This window comes from Ochotona curzoniae, unplaced genomic scaffold, assembly GCF_017591425.1.
Source record: "Ochotona curzoniae isolate NIBS_2020 unplaced genomic scaffold, NIBS_Ocur_1.0 scaffold_2453, whole genome shotgun sequence".
Classification (NCBI taxonomy): Eukaryota; Metazoa; Chordata; class Mammalia; order Lagomorpha; family Ochotonidae; genus Ochotona; species Ochotona curzoniae.
Window position 1 is genome coordinate 5,948,942 of NW_024467094.1, and position 27,406 is coordinate 5,976,347.

The window sequence follows — 27,406 nt, forward strand, 5'->3', positions numbered from 1 at the left end:
AGCAGGGACCTTACATAAGGTCAAACACAAGGGTAGCCAAACTGCAGCTCATGGATCAAACACAAGTATTTTTTTTTTTAAGTTATATGGCAACACATGATGCCCTTTGGTAACATAATGCACTGACTGCAGTTCCTTTTGCGTGAGAGTAGAAGAGTTGAAGAGTGGTAGCAGAGGACAGAAAATGTTTGCTAAGCCCTGTTCTAATGCGTAAGACTCATTTGTTTTTTTGTAGGTAGAAATGGAGTTCCCATGTGGCCAAGGCTGACTAACAGTTGCCTGGCTACTTATAATCCATTTAGAGTGATCAGATATATATTTTTTTATTTTTAAAAATTTTTGTTATTTATTTGAGGCAGAGAGAAAGAAGGGGTAGGGAGAAAAACAAAGCTCCCATCTGGTGATTCATTTCCTACATGCTCTAAAAGCCAAGAGTCCAGAACTCATGCAGGTGTCAGGATCCCAGATTCCAGAGCCATCACTGTTGCCTCCCAGGGTCTACGCTAGAACTGGAATCTAATCTAGTTGCTCCTGTAGGAGGTGACTGACCTAACCTGTGCCCTAACCTAGGCGTGATGTCCCACCACTTCCCTCTTCTTGGCCTCAATATTCTCGCAAGGATGGGCATGGGTCTTGGTGACTTAATTTGGAATGAGAATAACTAGCTGTATGGATGTATTGACAAAACCAGCTGAAATTATTACTTTTTAGAGAAGCCTGCCTGTCTCATTAGCGTGTCAACAGAAACCCATGGGAGCTGGAAGTTGCTTTTCTGCTCTTTTGACAAAGCGTCGGCATCTATAAATGCTTTTATTTTGTCTGTGAGTGAAGCTTGGAGAACTAACCTAGGATTTAGGCTTTTGGATTCATTTGCCAAATAGGCAGTAATTTTCTTGATTTCTTGTTTTAATTTTTCTGTTAGAGAGTGGGTTCCCACTGAACTTTATTACACCAGGATTTAATGTGGGTAAGTTTTCCAGTAGAATACTTTGGAAATGCACTCTTTGAGCTTTTGTTTGTTACAAATAATTGGATACTTTTCTAACTTGCCAAATAGAACAGCCCTGATAATTCCTAATAATAAAAGTTGCCCTGAGAAGCTCCTACACCCAAAACACCGATTTATTTTCTTCTGTCCATCTGTGTTGAGCAAATGGGACATTTGAAAAGATGTTTGTTTTTGGCACATCCAATTGATTAAATTGGGTTTTGGGTTTTGAGTGTGAATGTGTGTGTGTGTGTCTTCATGCACATTCCTTATTTTGGTTTTATTCTTTTTCTTTTATGGACCCTCTGTGAGTGGCTATTAGACTTAAATGCTTACTGCTAACCCGCTTTCTTGTGGGTTTTTTTTTTTCTCTTCAAAAGCACTCATGTTAACTTCTAACGTTTAGAAAACACCGAAGGGCATGGTATACCTTCCCTTTTACATCAGTTTTTAAGAGAGTCAACTCTTGTTCCTGGCAAATGCCCAGACTGATCAGAGAGTCACAACGGCAGAAGGCTGAAGACTCCAAAAAAGTCAAAAAGCCAAGAAAACAGTTTTTAACTGTTTGCTCCATTCCAGGAAGTTGAATTATTTTTTTGCAAAAGGCTGCTTGTCGATAAACAGTGTGAAAAGGCTCCTCCTGAGCTGTTAGGTGATATGGAGGTGGAACCAAGCACAATATATGAAACATCATCTAACAGGTCTGCTCCTAGCCATGGCCCCAGGGAGACTGGGTCCATGCAAAGGCCTGTGTGTGCTTGTTCACAGCAATGTTATCCATATTGGCCAAAAACAACCCCAGCATCCATCAGCAGGTGAATAAATGAAATGTAAGCATGAAGTAGAATTCAGCCATAGAGAAAAATGAAGTGTTAACGAAGACAGGTTGTGAGAAGGCTGAATCCGGAAAAACAGCAGGCAAATGTCTAGGATTCCATTTATGCCAGATGCCAGGAATTGGCAAACCAGTGAAAACAGAAAGTGAATGAGTGGTCTCCAGGGGCTAGAAATGACAGCAAATGGGTGTAGGGTTCCTTTTGGGGAAATGAAAGTGTGTTCTGAAATTTGCTGATGGTAAGCATTATGCAATCCTGTGAACATCGCAGAAAACATTATATATGGGGGTGTGGGGATCCCATATTGGAATGCCTAGATTCAAGTCCCAGCTCTGTGCCTGATTTCAGGTTCCGGCTAATGCACACTGTGGGAGGCAGCAAGTGAGGATTTGAGTAGGTGGTCCCCTGCTGCCCATGTAGGAGTAAAGCTGAACTAGGAGCTTCTCGTCAATCTCCCATGTGAGTCCAACGGCCCAAGTACTTGAGTCATCTCCCACAGCTTTTCCAGACACATTAGCAAGGAGCCAGATCAGAAGTGGAGCAGCTAGAACTTAGACTGGTTTCAATATGGGATGCTGGCATTCCAGGCAACATCTTAACCCATTGTGCCACAACACTGGCCCCTGAAGGGTTTTGTTTTTTTTTTTTTAACATGCATTGGTTTTTTTTTTTCCTCACTTGCAAGGAGGCTTAGTGACAAAGTCAGTAGAGGTGTGGTCAATCAAGTGAAATTTGGAAGCAAGTGTAAATCTAATTTTCACTTACAGAAGCACAATGAGAAATGCAGTGTTCTTTTAACAGGTGAACATGCATCACAATCTCTAGATGAAAGGCTTTATATCCATAAACTTGTAACTGCAAGTAGGGGGGTCAAGGGGGGGGTTGCGAGGAGGGGGGGGGGGGGGTGGGAGGGGTCGGGTGGGGGGAGTGTGGGATGGTTTATGTATCTTATAACATAGGATGGGGGATGTATAAGCGTGGGGTGTTTGGTATATTACGGAGTGGGTTATGGTGGGGTTGTGATTCAGCGGTGTGTATGGGAGTTGCTTATTTTTATAAAATGTAGGAGGGGGTCATAGGGGGAGATAGTAGGTTTGTGATTTGATGGTAGTGTGGGGGTGGGGAGATGGATGTTTTTGGTGTGGTTAGGGTTGTTTGTGTTCAGTAATGTTATATTGTATGATATGTTTGGGTCTGTGTATTTGTTTTTATTTATTTAGTTATTTTGATGGATAGTAGGGGAAAATGTCGAGAAGGAATCAGTTAATATGTCAAATTATAAGGGATCCCTAATGGTGGCAGGAGGCCATATACTTGGACCATCCTCTGCTGCTCCCAAGTACATTAGTAGGGAACTGGATCAAAAGTGGAGCAGCGGGCCCAGTGCAATGGTGCAGTGGTTAAGGTCCTCGCCTTGCACGCCCGGGATTTCATATGGGCGCCGGTTCTAATCCTGGCAGCTCCACTTCCGTTCCAGCTCCCTGCTTGTGGCCTGGGAAAGCAGTCGAGGACGGCCCAAAGCTTTGGGACTCTGCACCCGTGTGGGAGACCCGGAAGAGGCTCCTGGCTTCGGATTGGCATAGCATCGGCTGTTGCGGCTCACTTGGGGAGTGAATCATTGGACAGAAGATCTTCCTCTCTGTCTCTCCTCCTCTCTGTATATCCGCCTTTCCAATAAAAATAAAATAAATCTTTAAAAAAAAAAGTGGAGCAGCCAGGACTGGAACTGGCACTTGGGTATGGAATGCCAGCTTCCCGGGATGCAGTTTTAATTTGCAATGACACAACACAGAAAAAGCCTACTATTTTCCTTTGTATATGCTGCTTTGTACTCTGACAAGTGGCCCACATGAACAGCTCCATTGCCTCTGATAACAATTCGAGTCCAGTGTGAACCACTTCAGACCTGGGAGGTTTAGAGGAACTGTACACTTATCCTTTGGTTTTTCTCTTTTTTCCAAAGACTTTAGATTGGTACATCCTGCCTCAGTTTAGCTTTGCTCCAGAAGAGCGTGTCCATGTTCGGCCTCTGTCCTTCCACCTTTCAGGGGTCCTGCAGAGTCTAGCAAGACCTGAGAGTCTAACAGAGCTAATCTGGAAATAGTGGCAGTCTCCCTCAGTCATTAAAGGTCATCAGTATTCATCAATTAAGGTGCAAAGAAAGTTTAGCCCTGCTGTGGACTGATCTCTAAGGAAGGATATTTGTCTGCTATGGACTATTTTCTTGGTCTGTTTTCTGTTACTATGAATGCCTGTGGGCTAGGTCACTTTCTGTTTATTTTGGCTCAGCAATGGATGTCTAAAGTTGAGAGGCTATATCTGGTGATGGTGACCCCTGCTGGCAGTCTTCAGGTGGAACCAGGCATCAGGTGACATTAGATGAGGGATACTTTTGCGTGTCATCTGACCTGTCTCCCTCTTCTTAAAAAGTCACCAGTGTTCTACCATGGAGACCTGTACTGGTGACCTCACCTCTCAAATACTCACCTCTGCTAATCACCATAGTTGGAGGAACACTTCATATTGGGAATTAAATTTCAGCCCAGGAACTCTTGAGGGCCCCACTCAAATCACTCTCAAGCCATAGCCTGACATTTGAGTTTGTCTCCAGAGGCGGAAGACAGGGGAGGTGGTCATCAGACAAGGCCTGGACTCTGGAATCTTGGTGAGCTGTCTACAGATGGAATACATAGCACATGTTGGCATTGTGGCGCAGTGAGTTAAGCTGACATGTATACTGCTAACATTATACATGTGCTGGTTCAAGTCCCAGATGCATCACTTCTGATCCAGCTCCCTATTAAAGCATCCTGGAAAACAGAAGAGAATGGTTCACATACTTAGGTCTTTGCCACCTGCAGGGATGACCAGCCCAGATGGAGTTTGAGGCTCCTGGCTTTGGCCTGGTCAAGCCTGGCTATTGCAGTCGTTGGAGAATGCACCAGAATGTGGAAAATCTTTTTTCCTTTTTTTTTTTTTTAAGATTTATTTATTTGTTGGAAATTCAGATATACAGAGAGGAGGAGAGACAGAGAGGAAGATCTGCTGTCCAATGATTCACTCCTCAAGTGAGCCGCAACAGCCGATGCTATGCCGATCCGAAGCCAGGATCCAGGAACTTCTTCTAGATATCCCACATGGGTGCAGGGTCCCAAAGCTTTGGGCCGTCCTCGACTGCTTTCCCAGGCCACAAGCAGGGAGCTGGATGGGAAGTGGAGCTGCCGGGATTAGAACCGGCGCCCATATGGGATCCCGGCACGTTCAAGGCGAGGACTTTAGCCGCTAGGCCACACCGCCGGGCCTTGGAAGATCTTTTTCTTTGCACCTCTCCCCGCCGTCTCTGTCACTCTTTCAAATAGATAAATCTTTTAAAACAATTGTCATTTGAGCAGAGACTATTCACAGGAGCATTTTATGTGCTGTACACAGCATCTAACAACCTTGTTGCCGACACTGGAAAATTGTGAGCTCTTCCATAAACATCTGGATGCCCGTCTTCTTGGGGTTTAGCCCAGTGAAACCCACTTTCCTACCTGAGCAAAACATGGCAGATGTGAGAAGGTTCCCGCTTGCCCAGACATTTTCAGGCTAAGCTGGACATCATGCGTATATGATATGATTTTCCATGTTCATAGGTAGTTGAGTTTTTGCCCTGGATTCAGATAGTGCCTGTTGGATCAAGTGTTGCAGCACCAGACACAAAGTCAGGAAGGTAGTTTATGAGCACACTTGGAAATAGAGCTTGTGAGAAGGGACCACATAATAATAATAGTAGTGACAAAAAGCTAGAAAATTAAAGATCCAATAGAGAACAGGTGCTTGACACTGTGGCTTAAGATGCTACCTAAAGCTGCCTGGGTTTGAGGCTGGACTCTGCTTCCAGTTCCAGCTTCCTGCAGGTGTGCATCCTGGGGGACTACAGGTAATGACTCAAATATTTAGGTCTCTGATACCCACATGGGAAACATGAATTACACTTCTGGTTCTACCCAGCCATGCCAAGCTTGTGCAAGCCTTTGGAGTGAACCAGCAGCAAGAATCTCTCTCTCTCTCTCTTTCTCTCTCTCTCGCTCTCTCTCTCTCCCTCTCTCTCTCTGGCTGTCTCCCTGCCCTGACTCCAACCTCCAACAACAACAAAAAGACTCAGGGAGAAACAATGACTGGTCCACAGAGATGAAGTGGCCATTGTCACAGGAAACTTGGAACTCATCCTGCTCTCCTGCCTTTTTCCTGGAGCACTGTCACCTGTGTGTGACGCCTGAGTACAAGAGTCATTGATTTTCTGGAGAACTCCCATGTGCATGGAGTGAAATGACAGAGACTCTAAGGGTCTCCAAAGAGAAGCAGACCGCTGGTGGACATAACACAACAATGAGACTTTTGAGAAGAGAAGGATCCTTTCAATCCGTGAAACTCCAGGCACACACACGGAAATTCCCCATGGGTTATATTCTAATCAGTGAGTGGGCACAGACATGTGAATTGATATCAAGCAACAAGTGCTTGCTAAATGCTTTCTCTGGGCTCAGCTCTAATTATCCACTTGGATAGTTCTTTGCAAGGGTGGCGTGGGTGAGCACAATGCAAATGGTGTTTGTGAGGACGGAATGCTTCCTGAAGTGGAATGTGCGGTTGTTCAGTGGGACTTTCCTTGCGGTCTGGCATCCATTTTTCTCTCCTGTCTGAATACACCTCCAAAGGGCCCTCCCAGTTCTAGATAATTCGATGATCCCCGTGCATCATCACCCCAGCAGTACTGATTGGGAATTTGCTTCTGCCAAGACTAGCAAACTCTCTTGTTGATGAGCTCTCAATTGTTGGAGGATGATCTTGGAATGGAGAAACAGCTTGTGTGTGTGTGTGTGTGTGTGTGTGTGTGTGTGTGTATTTCAGTCCAAGTTGGAGTCCAAGTTGGGCAGAGCTCATCCGAGAGATGTGGGAGGAAGCAAATGGGTGAGAAGTTAGTCACGCAAGATGCCGCGTGTCTTCCACACTCCCTCTCCATGAGCAGTGTATTGAGCTGTGCCAAGTGGGCTCAGAAACTCTCAGGGTTCTGGTCATCCTTGCCCATAGCAAGTACTCTAGACACAACTTACTGCCCACTTTTCAGCAAGGTAAAATGCCTATGGGCAGGTTAAGATGCCCTTAACCCTGAAAGAAACAGCCCCTGTAAGGGTGGTGAGAGTGGAGGAGGTCTCTGAGTGATGTGCCGAAGGCATGGACACAAAACCGCAGGCTGCCCCAACATTTGGCCAGACAGTAACCCTTTAGTGGCCGGGTTAGGAGAACCTGCTGGGGGAAGGAGGCAAGATTCTGGTGGTGGCAGTCAGAGCAACAAAACAGTTTTGTCACAGCTACAAAAGCCTTCCTTCCGTTAACATACAGGGTGACACATGTGCTCATGTGCTTTATATGAACACACACACATGCACCTGTAGTGTCATTGGAGCTCACCTACCCCCTGCTCCCTTGTGCTCATCTTGCTTTGGGCTTTGACAAACAATTGCTCTTTTGACCCCCAAACAATGCTCCCTTTTATGCAAGCCTGTTGTCCACAGAGCAGCTTTTCCTGTGTGACCTCCAAGTCTGCTTCCCAGCCAGCCCTCACCTTCTGTTTCTTGCTATATGTGGAGTAGATGTTGAAGTCCTCAATGCCCTGGTTGTGTGAATGTGCCTTTATTTGAAAATAGATCTTCATCAATGGTTAGGTTAAGATGACGCCATACGGTTGGTATGTGTTGGAATTATTCTATGAAGGGGCAGTTTGGACATAAACAGGTATGCATTAGAGGGAAGATATGTGAAGACACAAAGAAAAACCTATCGCAAACCAAGGAATACCAGAGACCGCTGCAAGCTAGGAGAGATTTCCAGACATATAGTGCAATAACACCCTATTGTTTAAACCACCCTGCTGGTGAAATTTGATCATGACTGTCCCAGGAAATGAATCTACTGCCCACACCTCAGTATAACAAGCCACTTGTGGCATCCTCGGGCACTGCCAGCCTGCAAGCAGGGGAAATGTGTTGCCCATACTGCAGCCAGTTCCCTCCAGCCCCATACCTGGCTTGAGGCTCAGGGAGTGTCCACTGCAGCAGGAATGATGGCCTGCTGTCCCAGGCTACCAGTGCTCGTGCGCTTGCACTTAAAATAGCTGACTGGATGCCAGAGTGATGGTAATTCCAAGAGAAGAGGGTTTGTCTTTTTGATTTTGGGTACAAGCTGCAGGCCAGAGATGCTCCGAGAACAATTGATTTCCAAATGCTTTTGATTTCTGCTCTTAATGGCTTCTCTCAACTATCAGGGAAGAGGATGTGGCTGAGGGTCTGCTGGCTCTGAAGTGCTGAAAGCCATTCCCTCCTCGCCCCAGTGTGCTCAAAAAATAGGTGGGTGCTGCTTGTGCAAACCCTTCAGGCTCAGACTCTGTGTGTGTTTCTGGCAAGTATGGGGCCTGAAGGCTACTGCAGACAAAGGCATCCCTCCCTCATCCCAGTGACTGGGGCTACTCAGCCCCCTTGAGCACCGTCCCAGCAAGTGCAACAGGACCTCAGGTTACCGGGCCTCAGTATGGGATTAGGGAACATTGCTAGACAATCCTTTTCTTTCTTCCTTCTTGCTTTTATTATTATTTTGAAAGGCAGAGAGATCTGCCGGTTCATTCCTCAAGTGCCCACAACAACCAGGACTTAGACCCAGCCGAAACCGGGAGCCAGGGACTACTCCAGGTCTCCCAAGTACTTGACCCATCATTACCTGCTGCCTCCCACGGTATGTATTAGCAGGAGGCTGGATCAGACTCAGAGGATCCAGGTCTCCAGCCAGGGGCTCTGATGTGGGTGGCATGCAAGCATCCCAGAGACATCTTCGCTGCTGTTTCTGAGAGGAATTGTCATTTCCTCTTTGCGCTTTTCCTTTGTTTTCCGTTGCTTCTTCTCTGGATCTATTCCTTGTATAAGTAGGATACATTTTCCTGACATAAAGGAGAAGACTTGTGCTTGGTTCAGATGCTTCCCTTTGCTCCCATTCCCCAGCACAACATCCCACCTGCACTCTGTGTACGACTCAAAGCTTCCATTTCTGTTGTCAGATGCTGGCGTCCTGCAGGTGGACCTTTGAGCTATGCTGCACAGATCTGAGTCTGAAACACCTGGGTGTTTTGTTAGACGGTGTGGGCAGCATTCCGCAATGGCAGACAACACTTGCTTACTCTCTGCCCCGAAAGAGAAGTATGTGGGGCTGGAGTTGTGTGCTCTGCATGAACACTTGTGTGGACTTGCACTGTTTTTCAGACTTGCCTGTCTCTTATTCCATGGTAGTTTCCCTGTGGCTCCTCAGCTGCTGAGCCCCCAACCTCCTCCGCTTCTTGTAGAGGTATACTTTGTTGCTTGGATCAACTACCACTTTTTAGATAGATCTATAATCCAGCCTCCTAGTGTCCCCCAGGCAGCTGCAGCAGTTGGCTTACCGGTACAGTTCAAGTCATGCCCTGCACCCAGGGCTGGGGAACATCAAGCCTGTGAACTGTGTAAGGGCCACAAAATCATTTGATCTGGTCTTGTGAAGGCAGCCACAAGTGGAACTTGAAATTCAATACATCTGTGGCAGGCTGATTTTTAACTTGGTAACTTTTAACATTTTTATGCATTTATTTTGAAAGTTAGAGTTGTAGAGCAAGAAACACACACACACACATACATGGAAGAGAGAGACAGAGAGATTTCATCCACTGGTACACTCCTCAAATGGCTGCAGTGGCAAATGACAGGCCAAGCCAAAGTCAGGAGTTTCACAGGTCTCCGAAGTTGGTGATGGGGACCCAAACATTTGGACTATCTCTGTTATTTTTTCCCAGGCCAGTAACAGTTAACTGGACCAAAAGTGGAGCAGTGGGGACACCAACTGCATCCATTTGGGATGTCAGCATCAGTGTAGGCGGTGGTTAATCCATCACAACACTGATTCCAAGTTGATAATTTCGTATGACCTACAAAGGATATTACACATCCAAGTTGCTCTTGGACGAAAAAGGTTCCCTACCCTGGCCTCTTAATCCTCAGTGCCTGTGAATGTGATCTTACTTGCAAATAGCATCTTTTCAGGGTAAGATCTGAAGATGTAGGAGAAAGGTGGATCCAGTTGGACGGTATCCTTGCTTTCTGTTCCTGGTATATAAAGATGAGATATAGCCAAGCATACAGAGAACAAGGCAGGGTCTTAGAAACCAACAGAAAGGGCAGGAGTACATACAGATTTTAGGTGCCACATCCCTGCCCACTGTCAGTTCTTTCATCCATAGAGTGAATTCTAAGTAGCAGGTGTACAAATGCAGAGCATTCTTCACTAGCAGAATTCAGAGATGAAAGCCTCAGACAGCTTTCCTCAAACATGATGACCTCAACATTTGTGGAACCAGCCGATCCCTTTGCTATCAGAGAACCAGCCCTGCAGGGGGTCACCCTTTCGCTTCATCTCTTGGATCAGCTTAACACGTTTTCTTCAGGTGTTTCTGAAATCGCTTATTTTAAGCCTTTTGATTCAAAACAGAATTACTCAGGCTTTTTTTTTTCCTTTTTTTGGCTTTCTGGCTCTGCATCTTGTGCCTTCAACCCTTTCACAGAGATTCTCGGCTTTCTATAAGGCAGGCATGCCTGAGCCTGTCGCTGATGCATGTGGCACACTTGGAACAATCATGTGTCCTCTAAGACTATTTTCCTTGAAGCTTCCTAAGACCTTTAGGGTTCACAATTCAAACCCCGCACACATGGCCACAGGCACGTTTTGATGCTTTCCTTGCACTTTTTGGATAAAAAGGTGGAAAACTCTGTAACCATGGTTTAGGATAGCTTGATTCTTTAAAAATTTGAAAGAGTTATGGAGAGAAAGTGTGAGATCTCCCATCCACTTGTTCACTCCCCAGATGGCTGCAACAGCTCTGAGCAAAGAGCTTCTTCCGGATCTCCCACATGGGTGTAAAGGCCCAAGGCTTTGGGCCCTCCTCCTCTGCTTTCCCATACCACAGAGAAATGAATGGGAAGTGGAGCAATCAGGACTTGAATTAATATGGGATGCTGGCACCACATGGGGAGGATTAGCTTGCTATACCACTGCAACAGCCCTCGGGGAACCTGGTTCTGTTAGACTATATCGTGGGAAAGTCGACTGTGGCATGTCCCACACTGCACCATGCTGAGTGTCTACAGACCTCATTTCCAGAAGAAGCAAAGGGGTCTCTGGTCTTTCTCAGCACTTCCTATGTTGGCTTGATTGTTGTGCCTTTTTCCCCAGCTCATTTTTAACAGATGCCACTGATGGTAGAAATCTATCACACACAGTGTTTTGACACCTATTTACAGTATGTCATGTCATACCTACCTATGTAGTCAAACATTTATCATTCCTTTATGGAAGTAGTATTCAGTCTTCTAGTTTTTGCTTTGTTTTAAGGAACAGTATATAATACACTGTCGCTATCTCCAGTTCCCTTCCTGTACAGAAGAACTTGTTTCTGCTATGTAAACGTAACATAGCACGTGTTAACCACCCTCTTCCCATCACTCCTCTCCCTCTTACTCTCCCCAGCCTCTGATAACCACCATTCTCTGTCCTTCTGGGAGGTTGCCGTTTGCAGATTTCATGTGTGAGTGGCATCAGGCTGTACTTGTCTTTGTGCTTGACCTCCTTTTTTTTTTTTTAATTTGTTTACTTTAATTGGAAAGTCAGATACACAAAGAGAAGGAGAGACAGAGAAGATCTTCTGTCCGCTGATTCACTCCCCAAGCGGCTGCAACAGCCTGAGCTGAGCTGATCCAAAGCCAGGAGCTTCTTCTGGGTCTCCCACGCAGGTACATGGTCCCAAGGCTTTGGGCTGTCCTCGACTGCTTTCCCAGGCCACAAACAGGGAGCTGGATGGGAAGTGTAGCCGCCAGGATTGGAACCAGTACACATATGGGATTCCTGTGTGTGCAAAGCAAGGGCTTTAGCTGCTAGGCTTTGGCGCCAGGCCTGTGTTTAGTCTCTTTTAAACCATGTCAGGGAGATCTTCCATCCAGTCATTCACTTCCCAGATGGCCGCATTGGCTTATACTGGGCCAGTTGGAAACCAGGAACTTTTTCTGGATCTCCCACGTGAGCCCCTAAGCCCCAGGATTCGGGCCATCCTCTGCTGCTTTCTCAGGCTCATTAGCAGGAAGCTGGATCAGAAGTGGAGTAGCTCCAGGCTCAAACCAGTCTCTATAAGGAATGCTGGCACTGCAGATGGCAGCTTTAAAGGCTACCCCACGGTGCAGGACTCTGCCCTGTATCTAACATTTGGATGCAAAGAGATCTCTGTCTAGTTCCTGGGCTTATTGTGGGCTGTCTGTTCCTAGCGTGTGGTTCTCAGATCTAGGCATTATCTGGGGACTTGGTGAACATGCAGATTCTCAGCCTACAAGATCCACTTCCTGAAACCTGCCCCAGGCCTGCTGAACTGGGCTGTGAGCCTGGCCATGGGGCCTGTGTTGTAACCAGCTGCTCTGAAGCTTGAGACATGCCAAGTTAAGCCCACCTGGCAGGTTTCTCCTGTTCCTTACTTTCAGTCTTTTTGCAGAGATTTTTTTTTCAATCTGTTCAAACACTTTCCCTGGGAATCTTATTTCATTCCATTCTAAAGCGCTGTCTCTTTCTTACCCTTTCCAAATGGCCTTCTCTATGCTAAATGCCCCTTCTTGATGTTTGAGAATAGCTATTTTTGACCCCAGAGTTTCTATGCGGGTCTTTATAGCCTTGGTCTGAGACAAGGGCTTCTCCTCTGTATCCCAAAGAGCCAGGGGCACGTTTGTGTTCTGAAGGCTGCATGGCCTTCCCGGGGACTCTAGCAGATGCAGAAGGACCTATGGCTGCTGCCTCAAAGAAATGATTGCTTATTTCTTTTTCCCCCCCAAAAATAATTTTAGCTCTTTCTGACAATTTCCCCAGTCCTGTGAAAAGCAACACTCAGTGATTTTTTTGAGCCTTATTTATAAAACGTAAAGTCACACCTTTTACTGGAAAGTCTTCTATATATGGATTAGCAATGCAGAGCAACTAAAGTTAATAAATGCCAAGTTTCTCCGAAAACCAAGAAAAAGTGGTGATGCATGAGTGGAAAATACCAGTGTCTGAAACAGTAGAGCATTCTCCTGGGAAGCGCTGCTTGGGGCTTGTGAAAAAGACTCAACTGGCTAATCTTCCACCTTCAAGTGCAGCATCCTATATGGACATTGATTCATGTCCTGGATACTCCATTTCCCATCCAGCTCCCTGCTTGTTGCCTGGGAAAACAGTCGAGGACGGCCCAAAGCCTTGGGTCTCTGCCCCCACCTGGGAGACACAGAAGTTCCTACTTCCTGGCTTCAAATCAGCTCAGCTCCAGCCGTTGCAGCCAGTTGGGGAATAAACCAAGATATGGAAGATTTTTCTCTCTGTCTCTCCTTCTCCTTGTAAAATCTGCCTCTCCAATAAAAATAAATAGATCTTAAAAAAAAAAAAAGCCACAAGGCAGCACCAGGGAACGTTTTGGATGCTTCTAAGGAGAAGGTTGGCCATCTACAGAGCAAGGAGTTTGCTGGATGACCTTGGGCAGGGACCATCTTTTTTCAGGAATAGAACACCACTCACACTAGCTCTGCATAAGGGCATTTATTAGAAGGCTATGAAGACATGTGATGGAAGCCCAGGCATACAGTTGCGGAGTTCTCATCCTTTCTGGCACCTGTGATGTGCCATGCCCACTTGTTTCTCTAGGTTGGCTTCTCTCTGTGGACTTGCCTTTTGTTCTTCTGCGGCCAGGGTGGGATCTCGCCCCCCCCCCCATCCCGCCCGGTCCTGCTCCATAAAGCTCTCAGCTGGCCCACATCACAGTAGCCAGGTCTCCAGTTTACATGACAGGAACTCTATAGCTTGGACTATTCTTAAAGAAGACTCTTGATCACATATCGAGGCATTTGGGTTTTTTTTTTCAGATGCTATTTTATAAGCTTGGTTGTTACTTTTACAGGAAAATTACTTGATCTCTGGGTTTTGCCATTTCTACCTTTTGGAGATCACACTTCAAACGGTCTTCACACAAGATCGTGTTTTTCTGGATTGCTCTTACAGGCTGTTTTTTCTTTCTCGCAAGGTTTAACCCAGATGGAGTTTAATTTCAGAAAAGATGTTAAAAGTGGACCTACTTTAATAGTTTTCAAATAGGCTGCCTGCCATTCTAACAGCATTCATTGACTGATTTAGCCTTCTGCCCTTGCACCGTATTGCTCTGCTTTGCTATGATTTTGGTCTCTGAACTGGAGCCCATGTTGAAACTTCAGCGTCTTATGTTAATGGTACTAAGAGGGTGGAACTAAAACGTGACCTAGTGGGGGTGGTACTTAGCATGTGGGAGGTTGGCACCAGAAGGTGATTCTTTCAAGGAGGGCTGTTGGATAAGCCTGAGATGTCCCAGCCTCTCTCTCTCTCTCTCTCTCTCTCTCTCTCTCTCTCTCTCTCTCTCTCAATCACTCACTCACTTTTCCTGTTTTCTGCTCACCAGCGGCCATTGCTTAAGTCTACTTCATGCTGTTTGGACTTTGAACTTCCAAAACAATATAGGAAAAAATCCCTTTCCCTTAAGAAATTTGCTACCTCGGGGATTCTGTTATGGTTTTTGAAAAGCTGAGTAATGGATGCTAGTCTGCTTCAGTCTGTTTCTTGTCTATTTGTTAATTCTTCTCTTTATTCCTTTATCAACGCTGCACAATTCTCTCTCTTTTTAGGTATCCATTTATTTATCTGAATGAGAGAGCGAGATCTACTGGTTCACTCCTCAAATGCCTGCAGCAGCTAGGCCTAGGAAAGGTCAAAGCTGGGAGCCTGGAACTCATTCCAGTCTTCCATGAGTGGCAGGAACCCACGAACTTGGGTCATCACTGGTTGTCTCACAGATGTCATAGTAAGAAGCTGGATCAGAAGCTTGGAATAGCCAGGAGTCAAGCCAGGCATTCTGATAGGGGATGCAGGTGTCCCAAGTAGTGAGCTAACCCACTGCTGTGCTACACCATCCATTGCTTCGCTCCATCTTTCCATCATGGAAACCTATCAGGTACAATGGTTTTCCCCATCCGCAGATGTCCAAAGTGGATGCCTGAAGCTACAGATATTCCTGAACTCTATATATACTATCAGGACTTCCCCCATCCCCCATAACACCTATCCACGATGAAGTTTGAGTTCTTAATTGGGCTCTGTAAGGGATTAACAGCAATAATAATTTGCTGCAATTAAGGATTTGTGAATGTGGTCTCTCTTACTCAAAATAGCTTACTTTGACTTTCTTACCTAACAGAAGTACTTTGCAGCTCCTCTATGGCATTTCTGACTTGCCAGCATCAACTCCTCTGACACTTTGAGATCATCGTCATGTAAAATAAGTGTAGGTTGAACCCAAGCACTGAGAACGAGATGGTTGGACCCACAGCCAAGATAGCAAGAGTTCACTAATGGGAGAGAGTGTATATAGACTGATACTCCAGGCCAAGCTTGTGTGAGATGAAGTAAGTGGGATGGAGCAGGATGGGTGAGATGTTATCATGCTACTAGTCACAAGAGTGCACAATGTAAGACTTATGCATTCTCTCATTTCTAGACTGCTCGGTGTAATATTTCCAGACTGCAGCTGGCCACAGGTGACCAAACCCACAGATAGCAGAATTGGGATTGGAGAGAGAGTGTCATACTGGGTACAAGCTCCGAGAGGGATGCATATTGTCAATATCAGCTTCTTGTTTGGCTTTCGTTTTTAGGAATGAAACTCCAGCAAATGTCTCTGGAATATTCTTTAAGCCTACATAAGCAAATGCATTTGAATCACTCCCTTTTATGATAGTGAGGACCTCTGCATGCTTTGCTTTAGAGTTGTCTTGAATGCCTTGAAGCAGGATCAGTCTCCTATTGGGGGAGCAGGAGGGTTGGGGGAGATTTAGTTTGCTCCCCAGGAGGTTTCTGCCTTCCCTAACAGGTTCCCCCCAGATTCCCTTCTGTTGACATCACTGCACTGCCAGGGCTGCTTGATAGCCATCTCCACATTGCTTTACTAAGAGCAGCCTTCCTGCACGTTTTCCCAGCCCCTCCCCTCACTAGGGCCTGTCGGATCTTCAAAGATCTCATTCATCTGGTGAGTGAAGAATTAGTGTCTTGTAGCCTTAGCTCATGTTTCTTCAGCCTTGAGTGGGAACATGTTGGTGGATTTGAGTGGGAACATGTTGATCGATCGGTTGTAATTGTTTTCTGATAAACCAACTGAGTAGGTTCTTTGCCTTTCTAAAATTGTGCTGCAGGCTGCTTTGTAATTCGCAGGGTGTCAAGAGAATTGAGACTCTGTTTTCCCGGCCCCCGTCTTAGTCTTGCTGTCTCTCAAGTTTTCCTTTGATTGCCATCATACACAGGTGTGGTGCAGGGGGAGCAAGTGCAGTTAGCAATCAGCCAGTAGTGATGTTAACTGAACTTACTTCTCATAGCTGCTTCATTCATCCATGAAAAGCTTTCTTTACTGAGCTGAGCCTGTGCAGGTGAAGCAACCACACACAACACTAGTGTCCCCTATTAGAGCACCAGTTCAAGCCCTAGCTGCTCCGTTCGCCATCCAGTTCCCTGCTCATGTGCCGGGAAAATTGACAGATGATGGTCCAGCTCCCCCACCACTCACATGGGAGACCCGGAGGGATCCTGGCTTCAGGTTGGCCCTGCCTTGGCCATTACAGTCAGACGGAAGTAATCAGCAATGGAAGAGCGCTCTGTCTCTCCATCACTCTACCTTTCTTTCTTTTTTTTTTTTTTAAGATTTACCTTATTTTTATTAGAAACTCAGATATACAGAGAAGAGGAGAGACAGAGAGGAAGATCTTCTGTCCATTGATTCACTCCCCAAGTGACCGCAATGGCTGGAACTGCACCAATCCAAAGCCAGGATCCCAGAACCTCTTTCGGGTCTCCCACATAGGTGTGTAGGGTTCCAAAGCTTTGGGGTGTCCTCAACTGCTTTCCCAGGCCACAAGCAGGGAGCTGGATAGGAAACTGCGCTGCAGGGATTAGAACCAGCGACAGTATGGGATCCTGACACATATAAGGCAAGGAGTTTAGCCACTAGGCTACCATGCTGGGCCCTCACTCTACCTTTCAAATAAATAAATGCATATATTTTTAAAAACCTACACTTAATGAGTGCCTGCTGTAGTCAGTACCCAGGGACACTAGGAGCTGGCATCTCAAGAAACATCTGCTGGGAGTGATGGGCAGGAAGGCAGGCTGCGGAGGGGGGAAGACATCGTATGTCTGCTGGGCATGTTAGCTCCCCCAGAGCAGTTCTACCCCAGGACACAGAAGGTTTGAAGGTCAATGACAAAGATACAAACTGGACTGTGAGGTCCCTGGGGAAGAATATCTTGATTGTGACCTGGCAGGTAAAGCTGTCATCCATATACTGGCATTAGTTTGAGTCCAAGATACTCCACTTCCAATCCAACCTGGGAAAGCAGCGAAAGATGGCCCAAGTACTCGGGCCCCCTGACACCCACAAGGGAGACCTGGATGGAGTTCCAGGCTCCTAGTTTCTACTGGGTCCGTCCCTAGCCATCCATTGTGGCCATTTGGAAAATGAACCAACAGGTGGATGATTCCTCTGTCTCTGTAACTCTACCATTGCAAATAAATAAATGTGTGAGTCTTGAAAAATGATGATTTCTGGGACCCAGCCAACACCCCCAGGGCAGAGGGTCTGCCTGAGTTTCTGCTGAGTGTTAAGTTTGGGAGGTGAGAGCAGAGTGCTGCCAGGGGCCTGTACTTAGGCTCCGGATCCCGAGCATCCTGGCCAGGGGGTGACAGAGGTTGCCTTCCTGGCACCTTCCTGTGGTTTATTCAGCCATCAGTTGGGGGAGTCATAGTGTCTGTAAGCTAGCTGTCAGTTGCCCACACCTCTTAGCTCACGGATCAGACACATTTTCTTCTTATATTGTAGTCCGTTCTTATTACCCCTCCATCCACATCCAGGTCTATACAATCTCCTTCTCAGTGCTAGGCAGTCTACCAAGATTCTTCAGAACATTGAAAAGGGGCGTTGAGAGAAAACCAAGCAATGTTATAAAATTAATGTGTTTTCCTACTAACGTAATTTTTAAAAATTTATTTGAAAGGCAGAACTAAAGCAAGACACAGATAAGACTCCCATCTGCTGATTCACATCCCTCCCTCTAGAAGCCCTCCCAGGAGCAGCTGTTGAGGCTCAATCCAGGAGCCAGGAACTCAGTTCAGATCTCCCATGTGGCTGGCAAGGACTCAAATACTTGGTCCATCAAGTGAACTAGCTGGGACTTAAGGCATGACCAAACACTGTTATGTGGTACAAGCGTCACCAATGGTGACTTAGCCACAATGCCGACTATTCACCCTCAGGTAATAGTTACTTTCCCATGTGGTTAGAATTTAAATTGTGTCTAGTTTCCTTTTAAAAATTTATTTAAGATGCAATGTTGTGGATAGAGAGCACTTCCATCCACCTGTTCGTTCCCCAAAAACCTGCAGGGGCCAGGGCTGTGCCAAGCTAAAGCCAGGAGCCTACAACTCCCTTTAGGTCTTCCATGTGGTTGGCAGGGGACCCAGCACTTGGGCCATTTTATTATTTTTTTTTTTTATTGGAAAGGCGGATATACAGAGAGGAGAGACAGAGAGGAAGATCTTCCGTCCGATGATTTACTCCCCAAGTGAGCGCAACGGCCGATGCTGTGTCGGTCCGAAGCCAGGAGCCTCTTCCGGGTCTCCCACGCGGGTGCAGGGTCCCAAAGCTTTGGGCCGTCCTCAACTGCTTTCCCAGGCCACAGGCAGGGAGCTGGAAGGGAAGCAGGGCTGCTGGGATAGAACCGGCGCCCATATGGGATCCTGGGCGTGCAAGGCGAGGACCTTAACCACTGTGCCACCGCGCCAGGCCCAGCACTTGGGCCATTTTTACTGCTCTTGCAGCACAGTAGCAAGGAGCTGGATCGGAAAGGGAGCAGCTGGAACTGGAACCAACGCCCTTATGGGATGCTGTAGTCAGAGACGGTGGTTTAACTCTGTGTGCCGCAGCCCCCTCATATTTAATTTCTTTAAAATATTGAAATTTTTTTCCGATGCAAACGCACAACAATGGTTTATTCAAGCTCAGCATGTCATAGCTTGGGTTCTTGGTTGAGAGCAGGCAGCTGACTGACCAACCAGCCAGCCAACCAGCCAGCCCGGACCAACACCCCTTACCGGAGTGCAGCCTACTCCGCACAATTCACAGAGTTTTTATAAGGGCAATATACAATAACTTGGAAAGGGGCAATCCACAACAGCCTGCAAAGTGAGGGGGGAAATACCACACATTTCCTAGCTGACACGTAGCAACTGTAAAATTTTTGCTGAATTCTAAGAAGGGATTGGAAATGCCCCATAGCCAGATACCCCTAGTTACCAGAAGGCACCAGGCAAACACTGGCGTATGGAATAGGACAGAGTCCCTGAGCCCGGCTTCAGGCTGAGTCCCAGGAGGAAAGGAAGACTTAGGCCTGACTTGGCCTCCACACTTGCTTGTTCCAGTCGTGTTCAGAGGATGCTCGCCCAACTGCAGTTTCTGTATTTGCTGACAGCTGGGTGCCTGGGCTAAGCAGCGGCACCTGAAAACCCCTTGAGATTCACCTCCATGGCGAGGGTACTTATCAGCTTGGCCCAGGAGAACAGGGTAGTCTGCAAGTAAACCAGCTTCCAGAGGACCTTCAAGGAGGCAGAGATCAAGACTTCAAAGTTGGTACCTTCCCTATGGTTATTTCACCTGATGACCATTGGGGGCAGCTTAGAGCCTGTCAGTGCACAGCTGAAAACCAGCCGAGTCCAGCTTAAGGGGAAGCAGGCCACTGGTGCAGGGTCCAAGGGTTGCAGCCAGACCCAGGTCACTGGGTCTGGAGGAGCAAAGTCACTGGGAAGGCAGATTGACAGGCAGGTAGGTAGGCAGGGCCTGGCCCTGGAGAATGTCTAGAGCGCTGAGAGCTGTGGGTTAGGCTGCAAGGGGCTTTCCCTGGGCAGCCCTGGGGAGCTTGCCGCAGCAGCTGGCTTAGCGGATTCCACATGGGAGATGTAGAGCGACCGCTCAGGTGGACAAGAACTGAGTGAGATGGAGAAGAGGAGGAGGGGACTTATGAGATGTGGGTGGAGGGACCTGAGGAAGAACTGGTGAAGACTCTGGGTTTCCAGGAACCACAGAACCAGGAGGAGAGGGCTGGGCTAACCTCATGGATGGGGAGATGATGAGGAGAAGGGAGAAGGATGAGGATGCAGCTCCAGTGGAGGCTGATCTTTCAGACAGAGAAGAGAGGTTGATGAGAAAAGGGCCTGGCACCAGGCCCAAGATAGGAGCCAGGAACTCCACCCAGTCTTCCATGTAGGTGGCAGGGACCCAAGCCATCACTACCACCTCTCATCGGCAGGAAGCTGGAATCAGGAGCTGGGACCAGGATCTGAACGTAGGCACCAAGATACTTTACATGGCCATCCCAAGCAGTGTCCTGTCTGCTAGGCCTGACACCTGTCCCAGAAAATCCCATTTTCATCACTAAATAATTTTATGGGAAGTGTATATTCCAAGCAGTGAAATGGGTGAAGCAGTGTTGGGGAGGATATTTACGTTGGTTCTAATTGGGCCGCATCGCTGGGTATCAGAAAAGAGAGAGAAGGCCAGGCAGATGTGAATGTTGAAGTTCAAGTGGGACTTACAAGAGCAGACTGGAAAAGAACTGTGGCCATCAAGCTCAGTCAGTGCGAGATGTCCCTGTCTCTCACAAACCCAGAGCCAGGGCTCTGGCCTCTGTGCTTTAGGGCTTCCAAGGGTGATGGTGTGTGTGGATCAATGTCCATTGGTCACCTGGAGCCCCATGGCTGAAGCCTGGATGAGGTCTGAGGACAGAAGTGGGGGTGAATGAACGGGCAGCCCTGGGTACAGGGTGGGCAGGAGAAGGGGCACCGGAGGCCATTCCAGGGAGGTTCCAGCTGGACATGCACCTGCTTCTGGCACCAGCAAAGAGGAGTTCCTTTGTTCTCATGTTGAGGAGGGGGCAGACAGTAGAAGGTAGGGTCCTCTGGGCATAAGGTAACTCGCCCAACTCTGATTTTTTTGTTTGGATTTTTTTCAGCTCTGTCCATCTCCTTCTACTCTGCCTCAAGCCTAGATTTCACCTCTGAAATTCTCAAGGTGATTTTTGTTTCTTTTTCCTTTGACCAGAGACCACCTGGGAACGGCCAAGCAGCACTCCTGGGATTCCAGCCAGCCCTGGCCCGCACAGGAGCTCTCTGCCTCCGACAGGTACCATCCACTCGTACAGGTGGCTGGGAGGGACCATATATCCACCCCCTGGGAAAGGCTGGAACTCTGGGCCTTGGGGTCTTACACACCAAACCAAACTGAGGGGGGGGATCAGGCCTGGGAGTTCCCGGATGGCACTGCCAGAAGCAGCCTCATGTGCTTACCATCTCATGTGTTGGGGGAAGGGAAAGTGGTGGGTGGGTGTAGTGATCATCGGAGCTCTTGTCTGAAAGAGGGGGCAGTGCTGAAGGGAGACAGGTGCGATGGGGCAGAATGTCTGTGTGCATGTGAGTTCTCCATCTGCTGAGGAAATCAAGAGCAGGTGGTGGAAGTTGTATGTTCCTTTGGGGAGGTGGGAGTTCTTATCCCAGGGGGCTATTGAGAGAGTGAGATTCCAGCACACAGCTTACAAGACACAGCAGTGGGGAGAATGCCTTCTGACTCTCTGTTACAGGATGGTTAAATGTTGCCTCTTCCCAGAAGCCTTCCCTGGTTGCTCACACTGCGCTTTGGATCTCAGCCACTTGCTGTTTGTTGGTCCTCAGGGTTTCTTCTCCCTATGCATTGTTGCAGTTACCTGAGGGGGAGGAGGACCTCGTTTCTTACGTCCTATTATGAAATCCCCAGTCCTTAGCCACATCCTGACTTCCTTGTCCAGTGAAGTCACTCATGCCTCCCCCGCTACCTGGGTGTCCACAGCGTTTTGAACCCGAGCAGTTAACTCGGTAGCAGAGATTGGCTGGCAGCCGCAGTATAAACAGCTTGAGAATGTGGCAGGTGCAACTGTGCGGAAGTGGGGAGGCGGGCAGGAGGAGAAGGGACAGAAGACGGGGTGACCACCCTGGCATCTGTGCCAGGGGAGGCATAACCTCTGTAATGTTCTTAGAATAAAAAGCAGAAGTCTAAAAGGTTTCTTACAGCAGCAGAGGCAGCAAAAGGGAGATCAGGAGAAGACTCATAAATCCAGCATGGGGACAGCAGGGCACTCACTGCCCTTCCAGAACAGGCTCACCACTGCTACATTAAATAAATAAAAGCATCCACGTGCATTATGTAGGGATAGGAAAGTTACCAGTGGAAGACGGGACAAGCGATGGGAGGGGACGGGGTTTCCTTTTGAAAATCTACATTTCTGAAAATGTATAATTTCTGCTGCACACATACACACTTAAACAATAATTTGCTTTAAAAAGGAACTGGGGAGAAGGAGAGGGCTGGGACTGCACCTGCTGTGTCCTCAGGCTACCTATGTAGAAGTTCCCTCTGCTGCCAGGCTAGCTGCCCAAAGTCCAAGACCAACACACGTGCGTGGTTTAGGCCCTCTGGGATGGTAGAGACATTCTTTCACTCCCTCAGCAGGGAGCCTCAACTGTTCTTAGAGACTGGTTGGGTCAGTCCCTAGACATGGTCCACACAGTCTTCCCGGGTGCCAGTGACAACAGGCAGATGCCAGCATGCTGGCCTGCTGTCCCTGGTTGCTCCCGTGTATTTTTTTAAACAATGAAAATGCTAGCATAAATAATGTGAATAACATGCAAGGAAGACCCCACGGTGTCTTCAGGCCCATGTGGTCCCTGGGTTAGGATGGGATGGCTTCATGGGCAGAAGTAGGCTGGGATATATGCATGCAACGGGTGTGTCTGCCACACCTGCATGTCAGTGCAGCTGGTCGGGTCTTGCCCCCTCTGAATCCTGAGGTTATCTCTTCTTCTGTCCCTCCGCCCTGTTCCCTCTCCCCTGGCCGTCTGCTGGTGGGGGTCAGCCCCCAAAGGAAAGCTGGCCTCTGGATGTGGCCAGCTCCCTCCTTCCCTCGGTGCTGGGCTGGGTGTCAGGCCGGTGAAGGGAGCAGGGTAAGGAGGGTTGGGCACTACTAAGATGGCTTAGGTGGGATTAAGCATGTGTGTGGACAGTGATAATTCCTCTCCCCACCCCCAGGGCTGGGAGGGCCCAAGGTGAAGTCCTTGAAGAAGGGCCTTGTGGTCAGATCCTGTCTACCCTGCTCAAATCTTCCTGATTGGCATTGCTGGTCGAGTGCAGGCGCAGTAGGTATCTAATGGGTAGATACCAGGAAGGCTGCTGACTGACTCACAATGCACAGGCGGGCCCCCACAACAGTCGTCCAGCGCTGGGTGTCCATGGTGCCAGGACTCGGAGACTCTGCTCTCTGTCTTGCCTCAGGGACACACCAGGACTCCATTTTTTAAAATGTTACCTCCTTCAAGAAGCCTTCCCTGGCTACTCAGTTCAGAACCCTCCCCTTTTATTCTGGATCCTGGCCACGTGTTGCTTTCTGTGCAGTCTCAGCTTGTAGAACCCTAGCACTGATTCTAACCCCCACCACCTTTTGGTGTTACTACATTTTAATATGCCAAAAATCAGATTGGTCCTGTAGCCAATAGCATGCCCTCATTGATTTGAAAGCGGAATGTAGACAACAGGCAAAACAGGGGCCTTGGCTTCGCTTCTCTCTCCCAGACCTCCCTTTCTCCATTCACACCTGAAGGCCTGGCAGTAGGCTTTTCTAGTGTCTTTTACCACTTCTCAAGCATCTTGCAGGAGTTTGGGTCCAACGATGGGGCAAAGGAAAGAGACAGAATCGCCTGTCTGCCCTAGAGCCTAGTGGTTCTATCCTTTTGTTCCTCTTCCTGCCTCTGTAGCAGCCTGAGTGATGGAGTCCCAAGAAAGTGACATTTAAGCCAAGGTTGAATGCCAACAAGGAGACGGGTGTGTGGGATTCCAGGGACTTCTAGGCCAGAGACCTAGAAGCAAGCTTGGCACACCTGAGAGCAGAAAACAGGCCAGTGTGTCTGGAGGGTGGAAAGCAGACCAGTAGTGTGCAGGAAAAGTTAATGGGGTGCTGTGTCCACAATGCTTGGTCAGCCAGCCAGGACAAAGGGGGCTACCATTTCCCTCTGAACCTGAGGGTCTCCTTATTGAAGCCTCCAGGCTATGCTTGGCTCTCAGGCTGTCTGCCCTTGGCAGGGATCAAAGTTGCCTGCAAGGAATGGGGAGGAGGCAGGCAGAGTGCCCGGGACCCAGGGGCAGTGAGGAAAAGTCTGCCGCAGAAGTTGGCCACAGGCATCCTCTCTGGTCACTGCTGAGGAAGGACATGGAAAACTGGATCAGGAAGCATCAGCCAGGGAGAACCGCAGACAAACCCAGCCAAGCCAGCCCTTTGTGGAGGTCCATGGTGGAGCAACCGCAGGGCCCCGCCTTGCTCCTGTATTCTAGTCCCGTGGGTTTGGGGGGGAAAGAGATGGAGAGCTTGAAGGGCCACCCAGGGCAGCGCTGCCACTGCCTCGTGCTTCCCACTGCAGTTATTGGATGCACAGGGATCTGGAAACACCCAGTCCCTCCCTCAATTGTCTGCACTCTTTTGTTTGAGATTTATTTTATGTATTTGAAAGGCAAAGTGACAGAAAAAGAAGGGAGAGAAAGAGACAGACAGAGAGAGATCTTACATTCACTGGTCCATTCTCCACGTGGCTATAATGGCTGGTACTGTTCTGGGCTGTAGACTGGAGCCAGGAACTGGCATCTAGGTGCCCCACATGGGTGGGTGACGGGGCTTCAAGGACTTGGGCTGTCTTCTGTTGGTTGCCCAGGAGTGTTAGCTGCCTCGGAAGTGGAAGAGCCTGGGCTGGAACCAGAGATGCTGATGTTGCTGATGGCGGCTTGTCCCACTGCAACACCAGCCACTGGTTCCACAATTTGAGTGTGGGATGCTACTTTGGGTCAGACTAGGAACTTCTCCTGTGTCACCTCCATTAGTATTTCCAGTGATGGGAGCTATGAACATACACAAAGCAATATTTCAACCCTATACGCAAAACCAGCCCCAAGAGGAACTGTCATTCTCCCTGCACTCACTGGCTGGTATCTCAGGTGTTCTGTGATGGCTTAAGCTTGACTCCTATACAGAGTCCTCACTCAACCTAGGGAAATTTTTAAAGCTTAATACTGCTTTGCCACTTTGGGGACCATTTTAGACTTGCAGGAAAGTTGTCAGGTCAGTACAGAGTCTCCGCCTACCACAACTCAGTCTCTCCTGTTATCCTCTTACATAAGCACAATCCATTGTTTTTGAAAAACCCAGGAAATCAGCACTGTCCATTTGTGCAGTTTCCTACACATTGGACCTTGTTTGGCTTTCAGGCACTTTTTCACTGGGATTCTTTTTCCTGTTGTAAGGTCCAATTCTGAAAACCACATTGTGTTTTGATTTTATTCAAATTTGATTTGTTTGAACAACCACCTGTGGCATGCTTGTGGCTTGTGGCTACTGCTTCCAACACTACGCAGCGTGTGGAGGGCGAATTCCTTTCTTAGTCTCCGGCCTGGGAGGTGCATGAACTTGTGTTGGCGTTTGTCATTGCTTTGTTTGCTTTTAAATTTATTTAAGAGAGAGAGGGAGAGAAAACTTCCATTCCCTGATTCACTTCCCAGATGCTCCCAACAGCCCAAGGCTGGATCAGGGCCAAGGCCAGGCGCTGAGAGCAGGTCTCTGAGGCAGGTGGCAGGAACCCAAACTCTGAAGCCATCACCACTGGCTGTCTTCTCATAGGGAGATTGGACAACAAAAACACAAAGCCTGTTCTAAGGAAGCATGAAAGTCAGGTGTGTTTTAGCAGGAAGTCAACATTGAACCTAGAGCCAAAAGGCACTCCAAGATGGGATACAAGGGTCCCAGCCCGCATGCTAACCCCCTGAACAAGTATCCATTCCCTGCATTTTTCTTGAAGCTAGGGAAAACTGATGTTTGTTAGTTTCTTTTTTCTCTTTACCTTGAAGGCAGTTTATACAGAGAGAAGAAGTGGAGAGGGAAGAGCTTCTGTTTGCCAATTCACTTCCTAACTGGCTACAATGGTCAGAGCTAAGCTCAATGTGAAGGCAGGAGCCAGAAACTTCATCAGGGTCTCCATGTGGGTGCAGGGCCCAAGAACTAGGGCCATCCTCTGCTGCTTTCCCAGGCCGTAAGCAGAGAGCTGGATTGGAAGTGGAGTGGCTGTACAACAACCAACATCCATAGTGGGTGCCTGCATCACTGAGTGGAGGTGCCACCACACTGGCCCCGGAAACTGACTTTTAATTTTAATTGAAGTTGTTGAGGGGGCAGAGGGGGCTTGTGGGAGTGGGCTTCAGAACAGCTGGATTTAGGATATGGCTTTGTCCAGCTTTGGCAGTGGCATGCCCAGAGGGATCCTCCTAGGGCTTCCAGCAGCATTCCCCCCGGAGAGCCTAGGGAAACTGAATTAAAAGTGTAAAGGACCAAGGCTATCACAGAGGGGCAAACTGCTCCTGAGCCTCTTGCACCAGCTTGGGATGTGCAAGCAGACAGCAGCACTGCCCCCAGTGGGCACTTTCCTGTACCCTCAAAACCACTGTTTGTGTCAACCTAGAGAAAGTAAGAGGGACAGACAGATGGAGAAAGATGGCTCATCCTCTGGTTTACTCCCCAGATGCCAGGACTGGGCCAGGCCAAAGCCACGAGCCTTGGACCAAGTCAGGTCTCCCAGGAGAGATCCAGGTCCTAGAGTCATTTATCTCTTCCTTCCCAGAGTATACGTCGGCAGGAAGCTGAGTCAGAAGCAAAGGAACCAAGACTTGAACCCCAGTACAGAGAGGGGTGTCCCAAGTAGGGACTTAAGTTCCCACCCCACCCCCGGGAAAGAAGTTGCTGGATTTATTTTCCAAAAAAAAGTGGGGAGGAGTGGGCCCAAGCTAAAGGATATATTGAAGAGGAGGGCTAGCCACTCACAATATCCCATGTTGGAGCACAGGTTCGAATTCCCGGCTGCTCCACTTCCCATCCGGCTCCCTGCTAATGCGCCCGAGAAGGCAGCAGAGGACAGCCCAGGTGCTTGGGCTCCTGCATCCATGTGGCAGCCCCGGATGAAGTTCATGGCTTGTGCGCAGCTCAGCCCTGGCTGTTTCAACCATTTAGGAAGTGAACAGAGATGGAAGATTTTCTAAATTTCAATCTTTCTCTCTCTCTCCTTCCCCCTCCCCCCCCCCCCGTTTCAGCCTGCCTTTCAAATAAATGAAATAATCTGAAAAAATGGGGAAGTTACTGGCTCTTCTCTGTGCCACAGTCTTCATAACTTCCCCTAGGCAACTTCTTTTTCCACTTTGTATCCACTTCTCCCAAGCGCAGCTTCTTTTTCCTCCTTCCTGCACTGTCTCATCTTTCCCTTGTACACAGCTGGAACTGACTGATGT

The 27,406-nt window shown here is 48.1% G+C and overlaps 1 protein-coding gene across 2 annotated transcripts in view; it reads left to right on the top strand.

Annotated features, from left to right (window-relative positions):
• The window catches only part of GAS7 (growth arrest specific 7), a 225,957-nt gene that overhangs the window by 158,667 nt on the left and 39,884 nt on the right, over positions 1-27,406 (top strand). For both annotated transcript variants that reach the window (XM_041001067.1, XM_041001068.1), the window contains exon 3: positions 21,107-21,187. In XM_041001067.1, the coding sequence (XP_040857001.1) occupies positions 21,107-21,187 (81 nt within the window). The remainder of the gene's footprint in view (positions 1-21,106; positions 21,188-27,406) is intronic.